The 23,160-nt window shown below is 51.7% G+C and overlaps 1 protein-coding gene across 1 annotated transcript in view; it reads left to right on the top strand.

Annotated features, from left to right (window-relative positions):
- The window catches only part of LOC149427443 (metabotropic glutamate receptor 7-like), a gene marked incomplete at its 3' end in the record, with an annotated part of 30,237 nt that extends 7,747 nt beyond the window's left edge, over nucleotides 1-22,490 (top strand). The window contains exons 2-3 of the mRNA XM_089668032.1: nucleotides 14,420-14,560; nucleotides 22,290-22,490. Of these exons, the coding sequence (XP_089524158.1) occupies nucleotides 14,420-14,560; nucleotides 22,290-22,490 (342 nt within the window). The remainder of the gene's footprint in view (nucleotides 1-14,419; nucleotides 14,561-22,289) is intronic.
- Between the last annotated feature and the right edge of the window lie 670 nt (nucleotides 22,491-23,160).

Here is a 23,160-nt window from a genome sequence, read left to right as displayed (position 1 = left end):
TGGTGTATCTAGTAGTTGTTGATCTCATGGATCCAGGTCACGGTGTATCTAGTAGTAGTTGGTCTCATGGATCCAGGTCACGGTGTATCTAGTAGTAGTTGATCTCATGGATCCAGGTCACGGTGTATCTAGTAGTAGTTGATCTCATGGATCCAGGTCATGGTGTATCTAGTAGTAGTTGATCTCATGGATCCAGGTCATGGTGTATCTAGTAGTAGTTGATCTCATGGATCCAGGTCATGGTGTATCTAGTAGTAGTTGATCTCATGGATCCAGGTCATGGTGTATCTAGTAGTAGTTGATCTCATGGATCCAGGTCATGGTGTATCTAGTAGTAGTTGATCTCATGGATCCAGGTCATGGTGTATCTAGTAGTAGTTGATCTCATGGAACCAGGTCATGGTGTATCTAGTAGTTGTTGATCTCATGGATCCAGGTCACGGTGTATCTAGTAGTAGTTGGTCTCATGGATCCAGGTCACGGTGTATCTAGTAGTAGTTGATCTCATGGATCCAGGTCACGGTGTATCTAGTAGTAGTTGATCTCATGGATCCAGGTCATGGTGTATCTAGTAGTAGTTGATCTCATGGATCCAGGTCATGGTGTATCTAGTAGTAGTTGATCTCATGGATCCAGGTCATGGTGTATCTAGTAGTAGTTGATCTCATGGATCCAGGTCATGGTGTATCTAGTAGTAGTCAGTCACATTCAGACGAACGTGTTCTATAATGCTGAAGACAGTTAATAGCTTCAGTTCTGAAGACTCTTCTTCAGTCCTGAGTGTCACACCCTCCATCCTGTTCTTGGACAATCAGTATCTGCTTTAACCCATACCATGGTGATTGGATGAAGGTGTTGGTGCTCCCTGTGTGGGTATAAATTCTGGGGGATGTTCCTTAGAACTGAAGACTTGACTTGGAGAAGTTACGAAATGTCTTCACTATTACAGAACAAGTCCAGCTACTACTAGATATGGATAGATAGGTTGGAAAAGGCTGCTCTAGAAATACTTGAATATGTTGGATCTCCTGGCATTGTACTCTTGGCCGGTACTTGTGGCTTCCCAAACTCCGGTGGCCCAATTCAGTTGAACTGTATTGAACCTCAGCACGGCTTCCCATCTGGCGTCGGTTTTGCCACGTGTGCCGGATCCCCACAGTCCTCAGGACAGGTATGTCATTGTGGGAATGTTGTCACCTGTCGGTGAAGGAAGCGCTCCCCGCGCTCTCATTAGCCGGCTGTGTCTTCTGCGTTGTTCTACATGGTAATGAACGTGAGCGGCATTAGTACAGACACACTCCATGTCACCGTCTCCTCGTCTAACACGGAACATCTGTTGGGGACGAGCCAAGACAAGATCTGTTTTAAGGGACAGAAAAAAAATCAGCCTGTCATTTAAATTGCTAAAAAGGTAACTAATCTGAGTGGCGGCAAGTGGGGGTCTCGGAAGGGGGAGGGGGCGGCGGGCTTCTTAGAGAGACGATAAAATAACAAGATCTGAGCCTGGCCCCGCGAAGGCCGCGGCGGCTCCGGCGGCTCCGGCAGCACCGACAGGACCGGCTCCAGGTGAACGAGGTTAATAAGAATATTAATGATACAAATTTATCTCTACAGCTTAAAATGTCACCAGAAAGGTTGGGGTCACCTACCCTGAGATGTCTGTGTAATGAGAGGAGGGGGTGATAAGTGGCCGGGAGTATTGGGAGAAAAACCCTCATTGACCCCCGGAGACGGTTTTCAATCTGCAATTATGTGTAGCTGGAAATAAAAGTGATGGCGCTGCTTTGTACTGGACGCCGAACGTCGCATTTGTGGTCGGCCATCTTCTTCTGATGCTGGATGTGCAGAATAGAGAAGTTCAATGGATGAAAGCCCAGCCCCCGCCAAGACCGTTCTAGGGGGATAAAAAGAAGGAGACTTTTATCCTGTCTGCGACCCCACTGGAGAGAATCCCCTCACTTCCTGTCCCTGTGACACCAGAGCAATAAAATGGAGGAGCGTGTCACCAGGATAGGAGGATATGGACAGAGGATGAGCAAAGATTTCCCATCACTTCATTGCTGAATCCTTCCACATACAACCCGGAATGAGAGAAAGGGAAGGAAGGAAGGAAAGGAGGGAGGGAAGGAAGGAAGGAAGGAAGGAGAGAAGGAAGGAGAGAAGGAAGGAAGGAAGGAAGGAAGGAAGGAAGGAAGGAAGGAAGGAAGGAAGGAAGGAAGGAAGGAAGGAAAGGTAGGAAGGAAGGGAAGAAGGAAGGAAGGGAAGGAAGGGAAGGAAGGAAGGGAGGGAAGGAAGGAAAGAACGGAAAGGAAAGGAAGGAAGGAAGGAAGGAAGGGAGGGAGAAGGAAGGAAGGAAGGAAGGAAGGAAGGAAGGAAGGAAGGAAGGAGGGAGGGAGGGAGGGAAGGAAGGAAGGAAGGAGAGAAGGAAGGAGGGAAGGAAGGAAGGAAGGAAGGAAGGAAGGAAGGAAAGAAAGAAAGGAGGGAGGGAGAAAGGGAGGAAAGGTAGGAAGGAAGGGAAGAAGGAAGGAAGGAAGGAAGGGAGGGAGGAAAGGGAAGGGAAGGAAGGAAGGAAGGAAGGAAGGAAGGAAGAGAGGGAGGGAGGAAGGAAGGAGGGAGGAAGGAAGGAGGAAGGAAGGAAGGAAGGAAGGAAGGAAGGAAGGAAGGAAGGAAGGAAGGAAGGAAGGAAGGAAGGAAGGGAAAGAAGGGAGGAAAGAACGGACGGGAGGGAGGAAAGGAGGGAGGGAGGGAGAATAGGAAGGGAGGATAGGAAGGAAAGAAGGAAGGAAGGAAGGAAGGAAGGAAGGAAGGCTGCATGGATTGCTCTGTGATCCGTTGGCGGGATGCTTTATGCGGATTAATTATGGGAAGTGCTGAATCCTTCCTCATACAGCCCAGAATGAGAGAAAGGAAGGGAGGGAGGAAGGAAGGAAGGAAGGAAGGAAGGAAGGAAGGAAGGAAGGAAGGAAGGAAGGAAGGAAAGGAGGGAGGGAGGGAGGAAGGAAGGAAGGAAGGAAGGAAAGGAGGGAGGGAGGGAGGGAGGAAGGAAGGGAAAGGGAGAGAGGGAGGGAGGGAGGAAGGAAGGAAGGAAGGGAAAGGGAGAGAGGGAGGGAGGAAGGAAGGAAGGAAGGAAGGGAGGGAAGGAAGGAAGGATAATAGAAGAGAGATTGACAGATGATACCGATAAACGCCCCCATCCATCAATCAGCCCGGACACCATGGAAGGCTCTGTGGAAGGCTCCGTGGAAGGCTCCGTGGAAGGCTCCATGGAAGGCTCTGGAAGGCTCAGCGGAAGGCTACGTGGAAGGATCAGTGGAAGGCTCCATGGAAGGCTGCGTGAAAGGCTCCATGAAAGGCTGCGTGGAAGGTCCTGGAAGGCTCCGTGGAAGGCTCTGTGGATGATCCTGGAAGGCTCCATGGAAGGCTCTGTGCATGGTCCTGGAAGGCTCCATGGAAGGCTCAGTGGAAGGCTCCGTGGAAGGCTCCGTGGAAGGCTCTGTGGAAGGCTGTGTGGAAGGCTGGGTGGAAGGCTCAGTGGAAGGCTCAGTGGAAGGCTCCGTGGAAGGCTCTGTGGAAGGCTCTGTGGAAGGCTCTGCGGAAGGCTCAGTGGAAGGCTCCATGGAAGGCTCCGTGGAAGGCTCCGTGGAAGGCTCTGTGGAAGGCTCTGTGGAAGGCTCAGTGGAAGGCTCAGTGGAAGGCTCCATGGAAGGCTCCGTGGAAGGCTCCGTGGAAGGCTCTGTGGAAGGCTCTGTGGAAGGCTGGGTGGAAGGCTCAGTGGAAGGCTCAGTGGAAGGCTCTGTGGAAGGCTCTGTGGAAGGCTCTGCGGAAGGCTCAGTGGAAGGCTCCATGGAAGGCTCCGTGGAAGGCTCCGTGGAAGGCTCTGTGGAAGGCTCTGTGGAAGGCTCAGTGGAAGGCTCTGTGGAAGGCTCAGTGGAAGGCTCTGTGGATGGTCCTGGAAGGCTCTGTGGAAGGCTCCGTGGATGGTCCTGGAAGGCTCTGTGGAAGGCTCCGTGGATGGTTCTGTGTATCTATGGGGCCCGTTATGCTTTATGCGGATTATTATGGGAAGTGGGGAAGGTTGCGGCTGATTTCCATAATGTGAGCTCAGACCCGGAGAGGAGCAGGAAGGCAATCATTGGATGTTAATCACTTGATTTGTAAAGTGTTCGGCTCGAGTGGCTAACGAACGTAATGCGGCAGCGCAGTCTGTGGACCGGCACCCCCCGGGGGAGGGGACAGTACACACAAATTGTATGAAGTAGATTTGGGGGCTGATTTATAAGATGGTCTTATTTAGCAGAAGCTGTGTGTAGGCCAGTGCTTGGGTGTGTGTGGAAGGGGGGGGCAGTGGACGGGGGCAGCAGGGGCGATGGGGGCAGCAGGGGAGGTGGGGTCAGTGGGGGCAGCAGAGGCAGTGGGGTCAGTGGGGGCAGCAGGGTGGTGGGGTCAGTGGGGGCAGCAGGAGCAGTGGGTTCAGTGGGGGCAGCAGGGGAGGTGGGGTCAGTGGGGGCAGCAGGAGCAGTGGGTTCAGTGGGGGCAGCAGGGTCAGTGGGGGCAGCAGGGAAGGTGGGGTTAGTGGGGGCAGCAGGGAAGGTGGGGTCAGTGGGGGCAGCAGGGAAGGTAGGGTCAGTGGGGGAAGCAGGGGAGGTGGGGTCAGTGGGGGCAGCAGGGAAGGCGGGGTCAGTGGGGGAAGAAGGGGTGGTGGGGCCAGTGGGGGCAGCAGGGGAGGTGGTCACTTACCTGTCAGTGGTCAGAATGTTCTGGCTGATGGGTGTATATAGAGGGGGAGGGGTGTATATAGAGGGGGCGGGGTGTATATAGAGGGGGAGGGGTGTATATAGAGGGGGAGGGGTGTATATAGAGGGGGAGGGGTGTATATAGAGGGGGCGGAGTGTAGATGGGGCGGGGTGTATATAGAGGGGGCAGGGTGTATATAGAGAGGGAGGGGTGTATATAGAGGGGGAGGGGTGTATGTAGAGGGGGGGTGTATATAGAGGGGGAGGGATGTATATAGAGGGGGAGGGGTGTATATAGAGGGGGCGGAGTGTAGAGGGGGAGGGGTGTATATAGAGGGGGAGGGGTGTATATAGAGGGGGCAGGGTGTATATAGAGAGGGCGGGGTGTATATAGAGGGGGAGGGGTGTATATAGAGGGTGCGGAGTGTAGAGGGGGAGGGGTGCATATAGAGGGGGAGGGGTGTATATAGAGGGGGCAGGGTGTATATAGAGAGGGCGGGGTGTATATAGAGGGGGAGGGGTGTATACAGAGGGGGCGGAGTGTAGAGGGGGTGGGGTGTATATAGAGGGGAAGGGGCGTCTATTCTTTGTGTCATTATTGAGGAATATATCTGCATGGAGTTGGTTTTGCCCGGAGTTGGGCTTTAAGGTCTCGATCGTCCCATTGCTGTCCCGCCGATCGGGTTAACCATCGATGTGCCAGGTGACTCGCCATTCCCATCTCCAGCAGACGTTTACTGAGAGAAGGCGGGGTTTACAATATCGTCACCATGGTTACGGGTCTAAATCTGCGGATTTGATTGGCTGTAAGTTTTTTATGCCTCAACTTTACATTTTCTTACAAATCTCTGTTTGCAAAAGAAAAAAAAAAGTACAAAGAAAGAAGGAAGACGAGGAGTTGAATGGGCAGCGAGACTCCGGGAGAAACGTTGTGAATAGAAGCACAAATGACGGCATTGAACGATCGGTATCTGTGCGTCGGTGGAGCGTCGCGGCCGCCATACATTGGAAAGGCAGAAACACAAAGATCCTCTGAATGGTGCCGAGGATCCGCTGTGACCTGCGGGGAGATATTTGTTCGTCTGACACTTATTAGTCGATGTTCTCACACAAACAGCGCTGTAATGGCTCTTCATACAAAGTGTTCCATCGAACTATTATAGGAAGACAGAAACACTCGATGATGTCCATCCACTGCCACAACGCAGCTTGACGCCCTTTTCACCGCAGTGACACCGCCGATGATCTGCCCTTCGCCACCCTGGAGGCAATTACTCCTTTAGAATTTCAGGGACGAAAAACACCCCGAGCAGAAAAAATCCCGAATAGTGCTTGTCTGTATATGCCGAAGAATGCCGCGCAGAACTGCCACTCATACAACTCTTACTGCAAAGAATCCACATCACTGCTTTTACTGCAAAGAATCCACATCACTGCTTTTACTGCAAAGAATCCACATCACTGCTTTTACTGCAGAGAACACACAGCGCTGCCAGGAAGGTCTCCACAGAGTGAATGTGGAGATCTCTGGGATGGACAAGATGGCAGCTTCCTTCATTGTGGAAAATAAAACTACTTCCCTACATTTCCTTCCCTGACTCCTCCCAGCCCTGAGACATTGGCCAATGGCGGATTACCTTCTGGATGTCGTTCAAAGGATGGAGAGATACAAAGTAACATTGTTTATAAACATCGATCAGACGGGGGATGGAGAGATACAAAGTAACATTGTTTATAAACATCGATCAGACGGGAGATAGAGAGATACAAAGTAACATTGTTTATAAACATCGATCAGACGGGAGATGGAGAGATACAAAGTAACATTGTTTATAAACATCGATCAGACGGGAGATAGAGAGATACAAAGTAACATTGTTTATAAACATCGATCAGACGGGAGATAGAGGGATACAAAGTAACATTGTTTATAAACATCGATCAGACGGGAGATAGAGAGATACAAAGTAACATTGTTTATAAACATCGATCAGACGGGAGATAGAGATACAAAGTAACATTGTTTATAAACATCGATCAGACGGGGGATAGAGATACAAAGTAACATTGTTTATAAACATCGATCAGACGGGAGATAGAGATACAAAGTAACATTGTTTATAAACATCGATCAGACGGGAGATAGAGAGATACAAAGTAACATTGTTTATAAACATCGATCAGACGGGAGATAGAGAGATACAAAGTAACATTGTTTATAAACATCGATCAGACGGGAGATAGAGATACAAAGTAACATTGTTTATAAACATCGATCAGACGGGAGATAGAGAGATACAAAGTAACATTGTTTATAAACATCGATCAGACGGGAGATAGAGAGATACAAAGTAACATTGTTTATAAACATCGATCAGACGGGAGATAGAGATACAAAGTAACATTGTTTATAAACATCGATCAGACGGGAGATAGAGAGATACAAAGTAACATTGTTTATAAACATTGATCAGACGGGAGATAGAGAGATACAAAGTAACATTGTTTATAAACATCGATCAGACGGGAGATAGAGATACAAAGTAACATTGTTTATAAACATCGATCAGACGGGAGATAGAGAGATACAAAGTAACATTGTTTATAAACATCGATCAGACGGGAGATAGAGATACAAAGGAACATTGTTTATAAACATCGATCAGACGGGAGATAGAGATACAAAGTAACATTGTTTATAAACATCGATCAGACGGGAGATAGAGAGATACAAAGTAACATTGTTTATAAACATCGATCAGACGGGGGATGGAGAGATACAAAGTAACATTGTTTATAAACATCGATCAGACGGGAGATGGAGAGATACAAAGTAACATTGTTTATAAACATCGATCAGACAGGGGATAGAGAGATACAAAGTAACATTGTTTATAAACATCGATCAGACGGGGGATAGAGATACAAAGTAACATTGTTTATAAACATCGATCAGACGGGAGATAGAGATACAAAGTAACATTGTTTATAAACATTGATCAGACGGGAGATACAAAGTAACATTGTTTATAAACATCGATCAGACGGGGGATAGAGATACAAAGTAACATTGTTTATAAACATCGATCAGACGGAGATGGAGAGATACAAAGTAACATTGTTTATAAACATCGATCAGACGGGAGATAGAGAGATACAAAGTAACATTGTTTATAAACATCGATCAGACGGGAGATGGAGAGATACAAAGTAACATTGTTTATAAACATCGATCAGACGGGAGATAGAGAGATACAAAGTAACATTGTTTATAAACATCGATCAGACGGGAGATAGAGGGATACAAAGTAACATTGTTTATAAACATCGATCAGACGGGAGATAGAGATACAAAGTAACATTGTTTATAAACATCGATCAGACGGAGATGGAGAGATACAAAGTAACATTGTTTATAAACATCGATCAGACGGGAGATGGAGAGATACAAAGTAACATTGTTTATAAACATCGATCAGACGGGAGATGGAGAGATACAAAGTAACATTGTTTATAAACATCGATCAGACGGGAGATGGAGAGATACAAAGTAACATTGTTTATAAACATCGATCAGACGGGAGATAGAGATACAAAGTAACATTGTTTATAAACATCGATCAGACGGGAGATGGAGAGATACAAAGTAACATTGTTTATAAACATCGATCAGACGGGAGATGGAGAGATACAAAGTAACATTGTTTATAAACATCGATCAGACGGAGATGGAGAGATACAAAGTAACATTGTTTATAAACATCGATCAGACGGGAGATGGAGAGATACAAAGTAACATTGTTTATAAACATCGATCAGACGGGAGATGGAGAGATACAAAGTAACATTGTTTATAAACATCGATCAGACGGGAGATAGAGATACAAAGTAACATTGTTTATAATGTCACGACGAATCCCCTGGTGGGCAGCGTTGCAGCTCGCCGGCTTTATCTGAACATCTGAGACGGGACGCTCTGCGGGTTTGTTTCTCCGAAGATCTTTATCTTCTCCTCTCTTCTATCACAGGGATGCTTGTTTGTCACGGCAGAGGATGGTGGGAGCTGCGATGGGATGTTCCCGACTCCCCAGAGGATGGTGGGAGCTGCAATGGGATGTTTCCGGATCCCGGAGGATGGTGGGAGCTGCGATGGGATGTTCCCGACTCCCCAGAGGATGGTGGGAGCTGCGATGGGATGTTTCCGGATCCCGGAGGATGGTGGGAGCTGCGATGGGATGTTCCCGACTCCCCAGAGGATGGTGGGAGCTGCGATGGGATGTTTCCGGATCCCGGAGGATGGTGGGAGCTGCGATGGGATGTTTCCGGATCCCGGAGGATGGTGGGAGCTGCGATGGGATGTTCCCAGATCCAAGAGGATGGTGGGAGCTGCAATGGGATGTTCCCAACTCCCTGGAGGATGGTGTGAGCTGCGATGGGATGTTTCCGGATCCCGGAGGATGGTGGAAGCTGTGATGGGATGTTCCCGACTCCCCAGAGGATGGTGGGAGCTGCGATGGGATGTTTCCGGATCCCAGAGGATAGTGGGAGCTGCAATGGGATGTTCCCGGATCCCGGAGGATGGTGGGAATAAGAAGCGGAACGTTTGCATTCCACCCTTCCTGTGTCCCGCCATGCATAGGAGGACGCAACTAAATACTGCCAAATCACAGCAGAGCTACAGCAAGACCCCCCGAGACCCTCACCTCCAGAAATGGGTCTGAGAGGCAGCCAGGAGAAGAGAGTTATAGAGGAAGGAGAGGAGTCCTCCAGCAGTGCAGAGTATTTCAGGAGAGGAGAGTTATAGAGGAAGGAGAGGAGTCCTCCAGCAGTGCAGAGTATTTCAGGAGAAGAGAGTTATAGAGGAAGGAGAGGAGTCCTCCAGCAGCGCAGAGTATTTCAGGAGAGGAGTTATAGAGGAAGGAGAGGAGTCCTCCAGCAGAGCAGAGTATTTCAGGAGAGGAGTTATAGAGGAAGGAGCGGAGTCCTCCAGCAGTGCAGAGTATTTCAGGAGAGGAGTTATAGAGGAAGGAGAGGAGTTCTCCAGCAGTGCAGAGTATTTCAGGAGAGGAGTTATAGAGGAAGGAGCGGAGTCCTCCAGCAGTGCAGAGTATTTCAGGAGAGGAGTTATAGAGGAAGGAGAGGAGTCCTCCAGCAGTGCAGAGTATTTCAGGAGAGGAGTTATAGAGGAAGGAGCGGAGTCCTCCAGCAGTGCAGAGTATTTCAGGAGAGGAGTTATAGAGGAAGGAGAGGAGTCCTCCAGCAGTGCAGAGTATTTCAGGAGAGGAGTTATAGAGGAAGGAGAGGAGTCCTCCAGCAGTGCAGAGTATTTCAGGAGAGGAGAGTTATAGAGGAAGGAGAGGAGTCCTCCAGCAGTGCAGAGTATTTCAGGAGAGGAGAGTTATAGAGGAAGGAGTGGAGTCCTCCAGCAGTGCAGAGTATTTCAGGAGAGGAGAGTTATAGAGGAAGGAGAGGAGTCCTCCAGCAGTGCAGAGTATTTCAGGAGAGGAGTTATAGAGGAAGGAGAGGAGTCCTCCAGCAGTGCAGAGTATTTCAGGAGAGGAGAGTTATAGAGGAAGGAGAGGAGTCCTCCAGCAGTGCAGAGTATTTCAGGAGAGGAGAGTTATAGAGGAAGGAGCGGTATATATATAAGATAAACCTGAGTGGTTTCAGGTGATCTTCACTGTGATCTTGCTTGATGTGCCAGTCCCAAGTTCCTCGGTGTCTCCTCTCCCATGTATTGTAGACGTCTTCCTGTCCGGTGACCCCGGTGTGGAGAGTGACACGGACTATGTTTCTCCGGCACAGATGGCTCTATACAAGGCACTTGGTGTTGCGGAGACGTTCGGAGTCCTCGGCTCCCCCCCCCCCCTCCCCGCACTTCTCGCTGCAGATAAATTCACCGGCTGAATTATTTATCAGCCAAGAATCATCTCCCCCGGGGACAGGAGAGAATGGCGGCACCGCGGGGGGACAACCTGAGGATGACACACGCGTGTTCAGAGCCATCTCCTACAGAGAATGTTCTGCTATCTAAACACATCACCGACAAATCACCGACACATGGATGGGAACACGCAACACCCGCTACAACTACACATCACCGACACATGGATGGGAACACGCAACACCCGCTACAACTACACATCACCGACACATGGATGGGAACACGCAACACCCGCTACACTACACATCACCGACACATGGATGGGAACACGCAACACCCGCTACAACTACACATCACCGACACATGGATGGGAACATGCAACACCCGCTACACTACACATCACCGACACATGGATGGGAACACGCAACACCCACTACAACTACACATCACCGACACATGGATGGGAACACGCAACACCCGCTACACTACACATCACCGACACATGGATGGGAACACGCAACACCCGCTACAACTACACATCACCGACACATGGATGGGAACATGCAACACCCGCTACACTACACATCACCGACACATGGATGGGAACACGCAACACCCACTACAACTACACATCACCGACACATGGATGGGAACACGCAACACCCGCTACAACTACACATCACCGACACATGGATGGGAACATGCAACACCCGCTACACTACACATCACCGACACATGGATGGGAACACGCAACACCCGCTACAACTACACATCACCGACACATGGATGGGAACATGCAACACCCGCTACACTACACATCACCGACACATGGATGGGAACACGCAACACCCGCTACAACTACACATCACCAACACACCCACACATGGATGGGAACACGCAACACCCGCTACAACTACACATCACCGCCACACCAACACATGGATGGGAACACGCAACACCCGCTACAGGAACACAACACAACACCCGCTACAGGAACACAACACCCACTACAGGAACACAACACCCGCTACAGGAACACAACACAACACCCGCTACAGGAACACAACACAACACCCGCTACAGGAACACAACACCCACTACAGGAACACAACACAACACCCCCTACAGGAACACAACACCCGCTACAGGAACACAACACCCGCTACAGGAACACAACACAACACCCGCTACAGGAACACAACACCCTCTACAGGAACACAACACCCGCTACAGGAACACAACACCCGCTACAGGAACACAACACAACACCCGCTACAGGAACACAACACAACACCCGCTACAGGAACACAACACAACACCCGCTACAGGAACACAACACCCGCTACAGGAACACAACACAACACCCGCTACAGGAACACAACACCCGCTACAGGAACACAACACAACACCCGCTACAGGAACACAACACCCGCTACAGGAACACAACACCCGCTACAGGAACACAACACAACACCCGCTACAGGAACACAACACCCTCTACAGGAACACAACACCCGCTACAGGAACACAACACCCGCTACAGGAACACAACACAACACCCGCTACAGGAACACAACACAACACCCGCTACAGGAACACAACACAACACCCGCTACAGGAACACAACACCCGCTACAGGAACACAACACAACACCCGCTACAGGAACACAACACCCGCTACAACTACACAACACCCACTACAGGAACACAACACAACACCCCCTACAGGAACACAACACCCCCTACAGGAACACAACACCCCCTACAGGAACACAACACAACACCCGCTACAGGAACACAACACCCGCTACAACTACACAACACCCACTACAGGAACACAACACCCCCTACAGGAACACAACACCCCCTACAGGAACACAACACCCGCTACAACTACACAACACCCACTACAGGAACACAACACCCGCTACAACTACACATCTACTACACACCTGTTACAGGAACACACAAACTACACCTCCCGCATGCTCTTCACCAACCATCCTCGTATACAACACAACATGCGCCATGTGGCAGAGAAGGACCCTTGCTGTCTGTGTGGAAGCAGAAGTCCCTCTGCAGAGGCTCCACAAGACTCCTACTGGGTCAGAGTAAGCAGGAGCTTTGCTTATTGCAGAGTTGTCGGTCTGACACAGTAGGGGGGTGCAGGAGCTCTGCAGGGAGGCCACCATACAGAGTGCAGGGCTCCCTCCAGGCTTTCCTCCTCAGGCTGTGGCTACTTTCTGAGTGACATACGCTGGAAGACTGAAAACCTTCTTCTTGAAGCTCCTGGGGTGCTATTTGGGGCATTAATGGATCCCTGTCCCGGCTTTGTCCTGATCCCAGGAGTTGGGTGTCACTGGGGCTCCTACTGGAGAATTCCATCCAAATCGCCAATCATCCTCCATGCAGCCCGTGTGTCCATCTCCTCTGAACACCTCTAGTCCTGCCAGGAAAAAAGCTGCTGAAAAAAATGTGCCTAAAGCCACGTATTGCGCATGCGTTTGGGTGCCTTTAGACTCATTTAGGCACGTGAAGTGTGTGAGCGTCGATGTATTCCATTGGCCGGAATGTTCGATTATAAAGCCGTTGGAATACATTAGCGCCTGAAGACGCCGCGCGTTTCTTCTGCCTGTTAACCCCTCGGGGCGCACGGACGGCTGCCATAGACGCGCGTTTACAGGCTGAAACCCCAAAAGCCAGTTAAAGAGGCATTTTCTGAAAGCCAGTGTGCATGAGGATGATGAGAGGCTTCCTCCCCCATGATGCATTGCTGACAAGAGCTGATAGTGAGTGCTGCCTGTGGCCGGCGGAGGATGATGGGAGATGTAGTCCCGGAGCCTCTCGCTGTGCCGCTCGCCAGCCGTTCCTCATCGATAGGTAATTAGAAAGCTTCTGTGATTTATTCCAGAAAAACGTTCGTTCTGATACAGTAATTGTGAGATCATCGACAAACAAAGACGAACGTAAATTATTCAAATCCTACCTGAAAGGGTCTAATTAATCCTGAGTGACAGCTGCTGACGAATTCCGAGGAGGAGGGAACGCTTGGGCGTGACATTGCTGTGAGCCATGGATTCCTACACGGGGCCCGGGGCCCCGTCATACAGCATATAGCTGAGTATAGTCCCATTACCACATTGGGATACATTGCGGACAGATCTGATTGGAGGGTGTATGACGCAGAGGAGTCGATGGATTCTGTTCTCGAACCCTTTACTGGACCATCCTTACATCTCTGTCCCTACGGGGCCCGTTGCTTCAGATATTATTATACAGGATGTAGATATCGCCAACAGTTGGCGCAGCGCAGTACAACGTGAGGGCAGACGGGCGATTCCCATACAAATCAATACAGGAGGGATAGCAAAGTAATACATTCATTGATTTCCTCTGGGGGGGGGGGGGGGGGCGCAGCTTTCTTTTGGAAACGTTTCATTTTCTATAGAATCTGTCGACTGAAGTTAGTTTTTGTTTAATGCAGTGTGTGGCCCCTTTGTGTGGCCCCTTTGTATGGCCCCTTCGTGTGGCCCCTTCGTGTGGCCCCTTTGTGTGGCCCCTTCGTATGGCCCCTTTGTGTGGCCCCTTTGTATGGCCCCTTTGTGTGGCCCCTTTGTGTGGCCCCTTTGTATGGCCCCTTTGTGTGGCCCCTTTGTGTGGCCCCTTCGTGTGGCCCCTTTGTGTGGCCCCTTTGTGTGGCCCCTTTCACACGAGTTTCCAAAGTGAAGTCAGAGGTTTTGGTTGGACGTCCAGGTCGAATGTCATGTATTGATGTATCGCACTTTCTCCGCTCTCTCTGCAGGTTTTGATGCGTATTTCACATCGCGGACCTTGGAGAACAACCGCAGGAATGTTTGGTTCGCTGAGTATTGGGAAGAGAACTTCAACTGCAAGCTGACTATTACCGGCTCCAAGAAGGAGGACACCGACCGCAAGTGTACAGGTAACAAATGTCCGCCACCCATCAATGCCCCCCCCCCCGGAGGTAACGGAGAAACTGCTGATCAATAGAGAACATCCTGGAGGGCGAGGAGGAGACGGGGATCTATGACATGGAGGGCGAGGAGGAGACGGGGATCTATGACATGGAGGGCGAGGAGGAGACGGGGATCTATGACATGGACGGCGAGGAGGAGACGGGGATCTATGACATGGAGGAGTGAGGAGGAGACGGGGATCTATGACATGGAGGGCGAGGAGGAGACGGGGATCTATGACATGGAGGGCGAGGAGGAGACGGGGATCTATGACATGGAGGGCGAGGAGGAGACGGGATCTATGACACGGAGGGCGAGGAGGAGACAGGGATCTATGACACGGAGGGCGAGGAGGAGACGGGGATCTGTGACACGGAGGGCGAGGAGGAGACGGGGATCTATGACACGGAGGGCGAGGAGGAGACGGGGATCTATGACACGGAGGGCGAGGAGGAGACGGGGATCTATGACACGGAGGGCGAGGAGGAGACGGGGATCTGTGACACGGAGGGCGAGGAGGAGGCGGGGATCTATGACACGGAGGGCGAGGAGGAGGCGGGGATCTATGACATGGAGGGCGAGGAGGAGACGGGGATCTATGACACGGAGGGCGAGGAGGAGACGGGGATCTATGACACGGAGGGCGAGGAGGAGGCGGGGATCTATGACACGGAGGGCGAGGAGGAGACGGGGATCTATGACACGGAGGGCGAGGAGGAGACGGGGATCTATGACACGGAGGGCGAGGAGGAGGCGGGATCTATGACACGGAGGGCGAGGAGGAGACGGGGATCTATGACACGGAGGGCGAGGAGGAGACGGGGATCTATGACACGGAGGGCGAGGAGGAGACGGGGATCTATGACACGGAGGGCGAGGAGGAGACGGGGATCTATGACACGGAGGGCGAGGAGGAGACGGGGATCTATGACATTGGGGGGCGAGGAGGAGACGGGGATCTATGACACGAAGGGCGAGGAGGAGGCGGGGATCTATGACACGGAGGGCGAGGAGGAGACGGGGATCTATGACACGGAGGGCAAGGAGGAGGCAGGGATCTATGACACGGAGGGTGAGGAGGAGGCGGGGATCTATGACACGGAGGGCGAGGAGGAGGCGGGGATCTATGACACGGAGGGCGAGGAGGAGACGGGGATCTATGACATGGAGGGCGAGGAGGAGACGGGGATCTATGACATGGAGGGCGAGGAGGAGACGGGGATCTATGACATGGAGGGCGAGGAGGAGACGGGGATCTATGACATGGAGGGCGAGGAGGAGACGGGGATCTATGACACGAAGGGCGAGGAGGAGGCGGGGATCTATGACACGGAGGGCGAGGAGGAGACGGGGATCTATGACACGGAGGGCAAGGAGGAGGCAGGGATCTATGACACGGAGGGTGAGGAGGAGGCGGGGATCTATGACACGGAGGGCGAGGAGGAGGCGGGGATCTATGACACGGAGGGCGAGGAGGAGGCGGGGATCTATGACACGGAGGGCGAGGAGGAGACGGGGATCTATGACATGGAGGGCGAGGAGGAGACGGGGATCTATGACATGGAGGGCGAGGAGGAGACGGGGAGCTATGACATGGAGGGCGAGGAGGAGACGGGGATCTATGACATGGAGGGCGAGGAGGAGACGGGGATCTATGACATGGAGGGCGAGGAGGAGACGGGGATCTATGACACGGAGGGCGAGGAGGAGACGGGGATCTATGACACGGAGGGCGAGGAGGAGACGGGGATCTATGACATGGAGGGCGAGGAGGAGACGGGGATCTATGACACGGAGGGCGAGGAGGAGACGGGGATCTATGACACGGAGGGCGAGGAGGAGACGGGGATCTGTGACACGGAGGGCGAGGAGGAGGCGGGGATCTATGACATGGAGGAGTGAGGAGGAGACGGGGATCTATGACATGGAGGGCGAGGAGGAGACGGGGATCTATGACATTGGGGGGCGAGGAGGAGACGGGGATCTATGACATGGAGGGCGAGGAGGAGACGGGGATCTATGACATGGAGGAGTGAGGAGGAGACGGGGATCTATGACATGGAGGGCGAGGAGGAGACGGGGATCTATGACATGGAGGGCGAGGAGGAGACGGGGATCTATGACATGGAGGAGTGAGGAGGAGACGGAGATCTATGACATGGAGGGCGAGGAGGAGACGGGATCTATGACATGGAGGGCGAGGAGGAGACAGGGATCTATGACACGGAGGGCGAGGAGGAGACGGGGATCTGTGACACGGAGGGCGAGGAGGAGACGGGGATCTATGACACGGAGGGCGAGGAGGAGACGGGGATCTATGACACGGAGGGCGAGGAGGAGACGGGGATCTATGACACGGAGGGCGAGGAGGAGACGGGGATCTATGACACGGAGGGCGAGGAGGAGACGGGGATCTATGACACGGAGGGCGAGGAGGAGACGGGGATCTATGACATGGAGGGCGAGGAGGAGACGGGGATCTGTGACACGGAGGGCGAGGAGGAGACGGGGATCTATGACACGGAGGGCGAGGAGGAGACGGGGATCTGTGACATGGAGGAGTGAGGAGGAGACGGGGATCTATGACATGGAGGGCGAGGAGGAGACGGGGATCTATGACATTGGGGGGCGAGGAGGAGACGGGGATCTATGACATGGAGGGCGAGGAGGAGACGGGGATCTATGACATGGAGGAGTGAGGAGGAGACGGGGATCTATGACATGGAGGGCGAGGAGGAGACGGGGATCTATGACATGGAGGGCGAGGAGGAGACGGGGATCTATGACATGGAGGAGTGAGGAGGAGACGGAGATCTATGACATGGAGGGCGAGGAGGAGACGGGATCTATGACATGGAGGGCGAGGAGGAGACAGGGATCTATGACACGGAGGGCGAGGAGGAGACGGGGATCTGTGACACGGAGGGCGAGGAGGAGACGGGGATCTATGACACGGAGGGCGAGGAGGAGACGGGGATCTATGACACGGAGGGCGAGGAGGAGACGGGGATCTATGACACGGAGGGCGAGGAGGAGACGGGGATCTGTGACACGGAGGGCGAGGAGGAGGCGGGGATCTATGACATGGAGGAGTGAGGAGGAGACGGGGATCTATGACATGGAGGGCGAGGAGGAGACGGGGATCTATGACACGGAGGGCGAGGAGGAGACGGGGATCTATGACACGGAGGGCGAGGAGGAGACGGGGATCTATGACATGGAGGAGTGAGGAGGAGACGGGGATCTATGACATGGAGGGCGAGGAGGAGACGGGGATCTATGACACGGATCTATGACACGGATCTATGACACGGATCTATGACACGGATCTATGACACGGATCTATGACACGGGTTGGCTGCTGGCTTCACTAAACACAACTTATTCCAATGCAGCAATCAGGAGGAACACTCCTATGAGAACAGCCAATGTCAGGTGGATAACCCGTGTCTCTGCACATAGGATAACCCGTGTCTCTGCAACACAGGATGACCCGTGTCTCTGCAACACAGGATAACCCGTGTCTCTGCAACACAGGATAACCCGTGTCTCTGCAACACAGGATAACCCGTGTCTCTGCAACATAGGGTAACCCGTGTCTCTGCAACACAGGATGACCCGTGTCTCTGCAACATAGGGTAACCCATGTCTCTGCAACACAGGATGACCCCTGTCTCTGCAACATAGGGTAACCCATGTCTCTGCAACACAGGATAACCCGTGTCTCTGCAACACAGGATAACCCGTGTCTCTGCAACATAGGGTAACCCGTGTCTCTGCAACACAGGATGACCCCTGTCTCTGCAACATAGGATGACCCCTGTCTCTGCAACATAGGGTAACCCGTGTCTCTGCAACACAGGATAACCCGTGTCTCTGCAACATAGGATGACCCCTGTCTCTGCAACATAGGATAACCCGTGTCTCTGCAACATAGGATGACCCGTGTCTCTGCAACATAGGATGACCCGTGTCTCTGCAACATAGGATAACCCGTGTCTCTGCAACATAGGATGACCCGTGTCTCTGCAACACAACTAGAACACATTGCATTCAGATGATTCCCGACCCCCCCAGATCTTACCACAAGTTTGTTGAAGGAACCTCTGGGGGGATTGGCAGGAGGTGGTAGTAGAATGTTGGTTCTCCCCAAACTTTTTTACCGCATGCATCACTCTAGTATAAGAACATTATTTTGTAACCGTCCTGACCCCCGTTTACTTACAATGATCCAATCTGTGATGCTCAAACATTTCATTCACTTTAAAGGGCCAGTCCACCGAGAAGTGATATTTTAGTAATTGGTTGACTCTGGTGGACAACGAATGACTTGTTGTTTGTGTCGGAATCTCTGGACACCACATTGGATCCTCGCACTAACTCCGTATTTTATTTCTACACATAAGGTACTGGCGACCTAGAAGGAGGCACTATGAGCACCACATGCAGAGACTAAAAGACACCCATTGTCACAATACGAGGCATGCAGGTTTCCTCCTTCACTATGAAGGAGTAAGGATGTGTTTTGAGTCATTGGCGGTTGACCAGGACAGGAGGGTGTGGTGGGTTCTATCATCATTAGTATATAAGGACTATATATTGATGGAGGCCATTAGTGGATGGGTACCAATAGATTCCCCAGAAGGTTAACCAGCTGGTCTATCTTCCACTCCTCATCTTAGCTGAAGATTTGTGTCGGGTTATAATCTAGAATCTCCCTCTCCTGTATTGATGGAGTGTCTTGTGATCATCTCTGGCTCCTCTCCCCCACCTTCCTCTCCATCTCCACCTTCCATCCTCAACTCCATCTTCCTCTCCATCTTCCTCTCCATTCCCATCTTCCTCTCCATCTTCCTCTCTCTCTCTGTCTTCCACTCCATCTTCCTCTCCATCTCCCTCTGCCATCCTCATCTCCATCTTCCTCTCCATCTCCATCCCCGTCTTCCTCTCCATCCCCGTCTTCCTCTCCATCCCCGTCTTCCTCTCCATCCCCGTCTTCCTCTCCATCTCTGTCTTCCTCTCCATCTCCATCTTCCTCTCCAGCTCCATCTTCCTCTCCATCTCTGTGTTCCTCTCCATCTTCCTCTCCATCTCCACCTTCCATCCTCAACTCCATCTTCCTCTCCATCTTCCTCTCCATTCCCATCTTCCTCTCTATCTTCCTCTCTCTCTCTGTCTTCCACTCCATCTTCCTCTCCATCTCCCTCTGCCATCCTCATCTCCATCTTCCTCTCCATCTCCATCCACGTCTTCCTCTCCATCCCCGTCTTCCTCTCCATCTCTGTCTTCCTCTCCATCTCCATCTTCCTCTCCAGCTCCATCTTCCTCTCCATCTCTGTGTTCCTCTCCATCTTCCTCTCCATCTCCGTCTTCCTCTCCTTTTCCATATTCCTTTCTCATCTTAATTTTCCTCTCCATCTCTGTTATCCTTTTCATCTTCATCTTCCTCTCCCTTTCCATCTCCATCTCCCTCTCCATCTCACATTCTCATCTCCATTTTCTTCTCCATCTCTGTCTTCCTCTCCATCTTCATCTACCTCTCCATCTCTGTCTCCCTCTACATCTCTGTCTCCTTTTCTATCTCTGTCTTCCTCTCCATCTCCATATTCCTCTCCCTCTCCATATTCCTCTCCATCTCTTTCTTCCATCCCCACCATCCCCATTTCCATCTTCCATCCTCATCTCCATTTTCCTCTACATCTCTGTCTTTCTCTCTATCTTCCTCTCCATCTTCTTCTCCATCTCTGTTTTCCTCTCTGTCTTCCTCTCCATCTCTGTCTTCCTCTCCATCTCCGTCTTCCTCTCCATCTCCGTCTTCCTCTCCATCTCCGTCTTCCTCTGTGTCTCCCTCTCCATCTTTGTCTCCCTCTCCATCTTCTTCTCCATCTCCGTCTTCCTCTCCATATTCCTCTTCCTCTCCATATTCCTCCCCCTCTCCATATTCCTCTCCATCTCCATCTTCCATTTCCATCTTCACCTTCCATCCTCATCTCCATTTTCCTCTCCATCTCTGTCTTCTTCTCCATCTCCATCTTCCTCTCCCTCTCCATCTTCCTCTCCCTCACCATCTTCCTCTCCATCTCCGTCTTCCTCTCCCTCTCCGTCTTCCTCTCCCTCTCCGTCTTCCTCTCCCTCTCCATCTTCCTCTTCCTCTCCGTCTTCCTCTCCATCTCCGTCTTCCTCTCCCTCTCCGTCTTCCTCTCCCTCTCCGTCTTCCTCTCCCTCTCCATCTTCCTCTTCCTCTCCGTCTTCCTCTTCATCTCCATCTTCCTCTTCATCTCCATCTTCCCCTCCATCTCCATCTTCCCCTCCCTCTCCATCTTCCTCTCCCTCTCTATCCTCCTCTCCCTCACCATCTTCCTCTCCCTCTCCATCTTCCTCTCCCTCTCCATCCTCCTCTCCCTCACCATCTTCCTCTCCCTCTTCCCCTCCCTCTCCATCTTCCTCTCCCTCTCTATCCTCCTCTCCCTCACCATCTTCCTCTCCCTCTCCATCTTCCTCTCCCTCTCCATCCTCCTCTCCCTCACCATCTTCCTCTCCCTCTTCCTCTCCCTCTCCATCTTCCTCTCCCTCTCCATCTTCCTCTCCATCTCCATCTTCCTCTCCATCTCCATCTTCCTCTCCATCTCCATGTTCCTCTCCCTCTCCATCCTCCTCTCCCTCTCCATCCTCCTCTCCCTCTCCGTCTTCCTCTTCGTCTTCCACTCCGTCCTCCTCTCCGTCCTCCTCTCCATCTCTGTCTTCCTCTCCGTCCTTCTCTCCATCCTTCTCTCCATCCTCCTCTCCATCCTCCTCTCTATCCTCCTCTCCATCTCCATCCTCCTCTCCATCTCCGTCTTCCTCTCAATCTTCCTCTGACGGATGGACAGATGTGTTGTTTGCGCACCGAGGAGCTCAACAACCACATCAGAGCCCTCATGCTGGTTTTAGTGCAGCAGAAGCTCCTTACAGATGGAGATAAATAATCTGTGAAGAGATTTTCATGGCCTGTCTATCCGTGAAGGACATTTTAGTGAGCTGACTCTGGATCACAGCCGGCTGAGACCCTGAAATACGAGACTGTGAGAGGGGCGATGGAGGAAGGAATCTTCAGCGGTTGATCTCCCCCTTATATGTTGAAGACTCACTCCAGGCAATACATGAAATCGGGGCTCTGCCAATGCCATTCAGACAACTGCTCGAGTCTCATAGTCCACCTGACTCCCCATTGTCACCTCAGGCAGGACTGCAGCCTCTTGCCTATGACAACAAGAAGGGGACAATCCCGGGGTATGAATATTTACAGCATCCGCAGAGAGATTGAAGCCCAATTGAACTTTTGTTTTAAACAGTAAAATCCATTCCAGGTGCAACAAACGTTGTGCAAAGTCTTCCAGATGTTTTCTTTAGAAGGCAGCCACAGCTGGAATAGAAAGGCCTGTGTCCTGCCAGCATACTGCAGCAAAGGCTCCGTACTCCCAATGTGGAAGTAGTGGTCTCTCTGTAGAGGTCTGACACCCCCCCCCCCCTGCTGAGCCAGAGTTGTATTGCTCCAATCGGCAGGGAGCTTGCTCTTTGTTGATTGGAGGGTTCTAGCTCTGACTCAGCAGTGGGCGTTTACAAGGGGAGGTTGGTCTGGAGTACTCCAGTAATACTCATTTCCGGCTCATTATTGGGGGGTGACATTGTTTCCTTTCATGTTTTGGACTTTTGTAGGTCAGGAGCGGATTGGTCAAGACTCGCCCTATGAGCAGGATGAACGAGTCCAGTTTGTGATAGACGCCGTCTATGCCATGGCTCATGCTCTGCACAATATGATAAAGGACCTCTGCCCTGGATCTTCTGGACTCTGCTCAGCTGTGGACCCCCCTGTGGGGAAGAAGCTTCTGAAATACATCCGAAATGTCAACTTTAATGGTAAGAACTTCTCTGCTCTGAGATGTCCTCTGCTCTGTGATGTCCTCTGCTCTGTGATGTTCTCTGATCTGTGATGTCCTCTGCTCTGAGATGTCCTCTGCTCTGAGATGTTCTCTGCTCTGTGATGTCCTCTGCTCTGTGATGTTCTCTGCTCTGTGATGTTCTCTGCTCTGTGATGTCCTCTGCTCTGAGATGTCCTCTGCTCTGTGATGTCCTCTGCTCTGTGATGTCCTCTGCTCTGAGATGTCCTCTGCTCTGAGATGTCCTCTGCTCTGTGATGTTCTCTGCTCTGTGATGTCCTCTGCTCTGAGATGTCCTCTGCTCTGAGATGTTCTCTGGTCTGTGATGTCCTCTGCTCTGTGATGTCCTCTGCTCTGTGATGTTCTCTGCTCTGTGATGTCCTCTGCTCTGAGATGTCCTCTGCTCTGAGATGTTCTCTGGTCTGTGATGTCCTCTGCTCTGTGATGTCCTCTGCTCTGTGATGTCCTCTGCTCTGTGATGTCCTCTGCTCTGAGATGTTCTCTGGTCTGTGATGCCCTCTGCTCTGTGATGTCCTCTGCTCTGAGATGTCCTCTGCTCTGTGATGTCCTCTGCTCTGAGATGTCCTCTGCTCTGTGATGTCCTCTGCTCTGTGATGTCCTCTGCTCTGAGATGTCCTCTGCTCTGTGAT

Source organism: Staurois parvus, unplaced genomic scaffold (assembly GCF_062004578.1).
Source record: "Staurois parvus isolate SC_StPar_1 unplaced genomic scaffold, SC_StPar_1.0 ptg003757l, whole genome shotgun sequence".
In the NCBI taxonomy this organism is placed as follows: domain Eukaryota; kingdom Metazoa; phylum Chordata; class Amphibia; order Anura; family Ranidae; genus Staurois; species Staurois parvus.
Note: the sequence above shows the minus strand (reverse complement) of the source record. Positions and strands in the feature narration are given on the sequence as shown.